The sequence below is a fragment of the Orycteropus afer genome, unplaced genomic scaffold (genome assembly GCF_000298275.1).
Source record: "Orycteropus afer afer isolate SDZICR_OR568_19922 unplaced genomic scaffold, OryAfe1.0 scaffold00336, whole genome shotgun sequence".
NCBI lineage: Eukaryota > Metazoa > Chordata > Mammalia > Tubulidentata > Orycteropodidae > Orycteropus > Orycteropus afer.
Genome location: NW_006921923.1, coordinates 1,840,741 through 1,843,218, shown reverse-complemented (window position 1 = coordinate 1,843,218; position 2,478 = coordinate 1,840,741). Strand labels below are relative to the sequence as shown.

The window sequence follows — 2,478 nt, the reverse complement described above, 5'->3', positions numbered from 1 at the left end:
TACTCAATAAATTATTTTGCTTTCCTGCTTCAACCCGTTGTGATAATTGGCTGTGTGGAACAGGTGGTAAGAACCTTGTTCCTACAACAACAGTAGCAGCTAAAATGAACAGTTAAGAGGTTAAGTCTAGGATTATCAGCTTAAGTACAATAGAATTATAAGGCTATATTTCTGTCTCCTCAGGTCTATAAATGCCTACCTTGTTTTAAGACAGACATCAAAAGTAGAGTGCTCATTAATTTATACATATTACACTTCAAGCCTACACTAATGAAAATCCCCCTGAGCTACTTAACATCCCCTCAATCCAGTTCTAAAAGTAATCAGTAGGCTTAAACCAGTCCAGTTCATTATTTACTTCTAACTACTGGCCCCACAACTCCACACTCACTTGTCAGCTGCATGGCATATAGTGCCACAAGTGTCGGCCATGTCATCCACAAGGATAGCCACTCGATCCTTCACATCTCCTACAAGCACCATGCGGTCCACTTCATTGGCTTTCTTCCGTTCTTTGTGAATTAAGGCAAAGTCCACATTCAACCGGTCTGCAATGGAGGTCACTCTGCCAAACGGGGTGCTCAGAGTTAAAAGCTGTGTGTGTGTGTGTGTGGCTTCTATGATAAAAGAAACAAACTAAAGAATGGACTTGTTTTCTTGGGGAAAACACACCTTGAACCCAATCAATTCCCAGGGCTGGGAGAAAGTAACCACCATTGACTTTTCAAAGGCAAGCAACACAGAATGGATTTTATAGAAGAATGCCTCCATATCCTGATGTTGTTGTGTGCCGTTGAGTTGATTCCGACTCACATTAATCCTATAGGATAGAATAGAACTGCCTCATAGGGTTTCCTAGGCTGTGATCTTTATGGTAGCAGATCGCCAGGTCTTTTCTTCTGTGGACCCACTTGGTGAGTTCAAACTGTCGACCTTTTGGTTAGCAGCTTAACACTTAACCACTGAACCACCAGAGCTCCTTTATATCCTGATAGCGGGTGATAAATGTATTACTCAAACTCAGATAACAACTCATTCTGGGTTAAAGTCCTAGACAGAAAGATACCTTCATCAGTCTGGGGAAGCAGTGCAATGCTAAGGCATGTTTATTTAATGAATTGGCAGAGGAAAGGCAGAGAGAGAAGACTATTAACTAATGCCTGAAGTGCAGAGATAGTTCCAATTTACACAATAGAAGAGCCATGGAAGGTGACTGGTTAGTAAGTCAACCTGAGCCGGACAGGACAGTGGAAGTACCCTGCCTATCACAATGCGCACACCCTCATCACACTCCCCTCAGTGATGGCAGCAAAACATCTACCAACTATCAATGTGAACTGTACCTGGACACTAAGCTTGGAACTTCCTGCTAGGAAGAAAGTTATACCAGTTTACTGGGCAGACTAGGTGACCCACTGTACAGCCCAAATTATTTTCAATTCAAAACAGAATTTTTATTATTTTTCTTATTACAAGATGATAAAACCAGACTCGAAAATGGGATAGAAGACAAATCCTTCTGGTGACAAACTATCATTCAAGTCACCCAAACATATATTCACTTAGTCTAAATGAAATTGTGGTAGCTCCGATGCTCCAGTGTGCCACCCTTCTCTTATGTAAAAAGGCATGTACTTTGGGTTTTGTTTTAATGTGCTATAGATCAAAGTTTACAGAGTGAACTAGTTTCCCATTTGATAGTTTATACATAAAGTATTCCATGACACTGGTTTCATTCCCCAAACTGTGTCAGCATGCTCCCCAATTCTGTCCTGGGTTCCCCATTTCCTTTTGTCTGGATTTTCTACCTCTTCCTGCCTTCTCATCTTTGCTTTTGAGCAAATGTCCTTTTGATCTCATGTAACTGATTGTTCTAAGCCACATGTTCTACTTGGGTGTTAACTGTTTATTTCATGGGCTTGTGTACTGTTTGGCTGAAAGGTGGTCTCTGGGAATGGCTTCAGTTCCAGGTCTATGGCCATAGACTCCTGGGTCCCTCCAGTCTCTGCCAGATCAGTAAGTCTACATTATTTTGTGAATTTGATTTTTTTGTTCTGCATTTTTCTCCCACTCTATCCCAGAACCCCTGTTGTGATCCCAGTCAGAGTGGTTAATAGAGGTAGGCAGGCACCATCTAGTTCTTCTGGTCTCAGGGTTGCGTAGGCTGTGGTCCATTAGTCCTTTGGACTAACTGCTCCCTTGAGTCTTTGATTTTCTTCACTCTCCTTAACTCTGCATGGGAAGACACCAATAGCTGTATCTTAAATGGCCACTCAAAAGCTTTTAAGACTTCAGGCATTACTCACCAAAGGAGGATGTAAAACATTCTCTTTATGAACCATGCTGTGCCAATTCATGTTGTTGTCGTTGTTATATGCCACCGAGTCGGACCCGACTCATAGTGACCCCTCCTTGGGTTTCTGAGGCAGTATCACTACGGAAGTAGATTGCCCCATCTTCCTTCCAAGGAGTGGCTGA

The 2,478-nt window shown here is 42.2% G+C and overlaps 1 protein-coding gene across 1 annotated transcript in view; it reads right to left on the bottom strand.

Annotated features, from left to right (window-relative positions):
- Positions 1-2,478, bottom strand: part of PRPS1 (phosphoribosyl pyrophosphate synthetase 1) — a 37,060-nt gene that overhangs the window by 7,081 nt on the left and 27,501 nt on the right. The window contains exon 5 of the mRNA XM_007952413.2: positions 392-565. Within this exon, the coding sequence (XP_007950604.1) occupies positions 392-565 (174 nt within the window). The remainder of the gene's footprint in view (positions 1-391; positions 566-2,478) is intronic.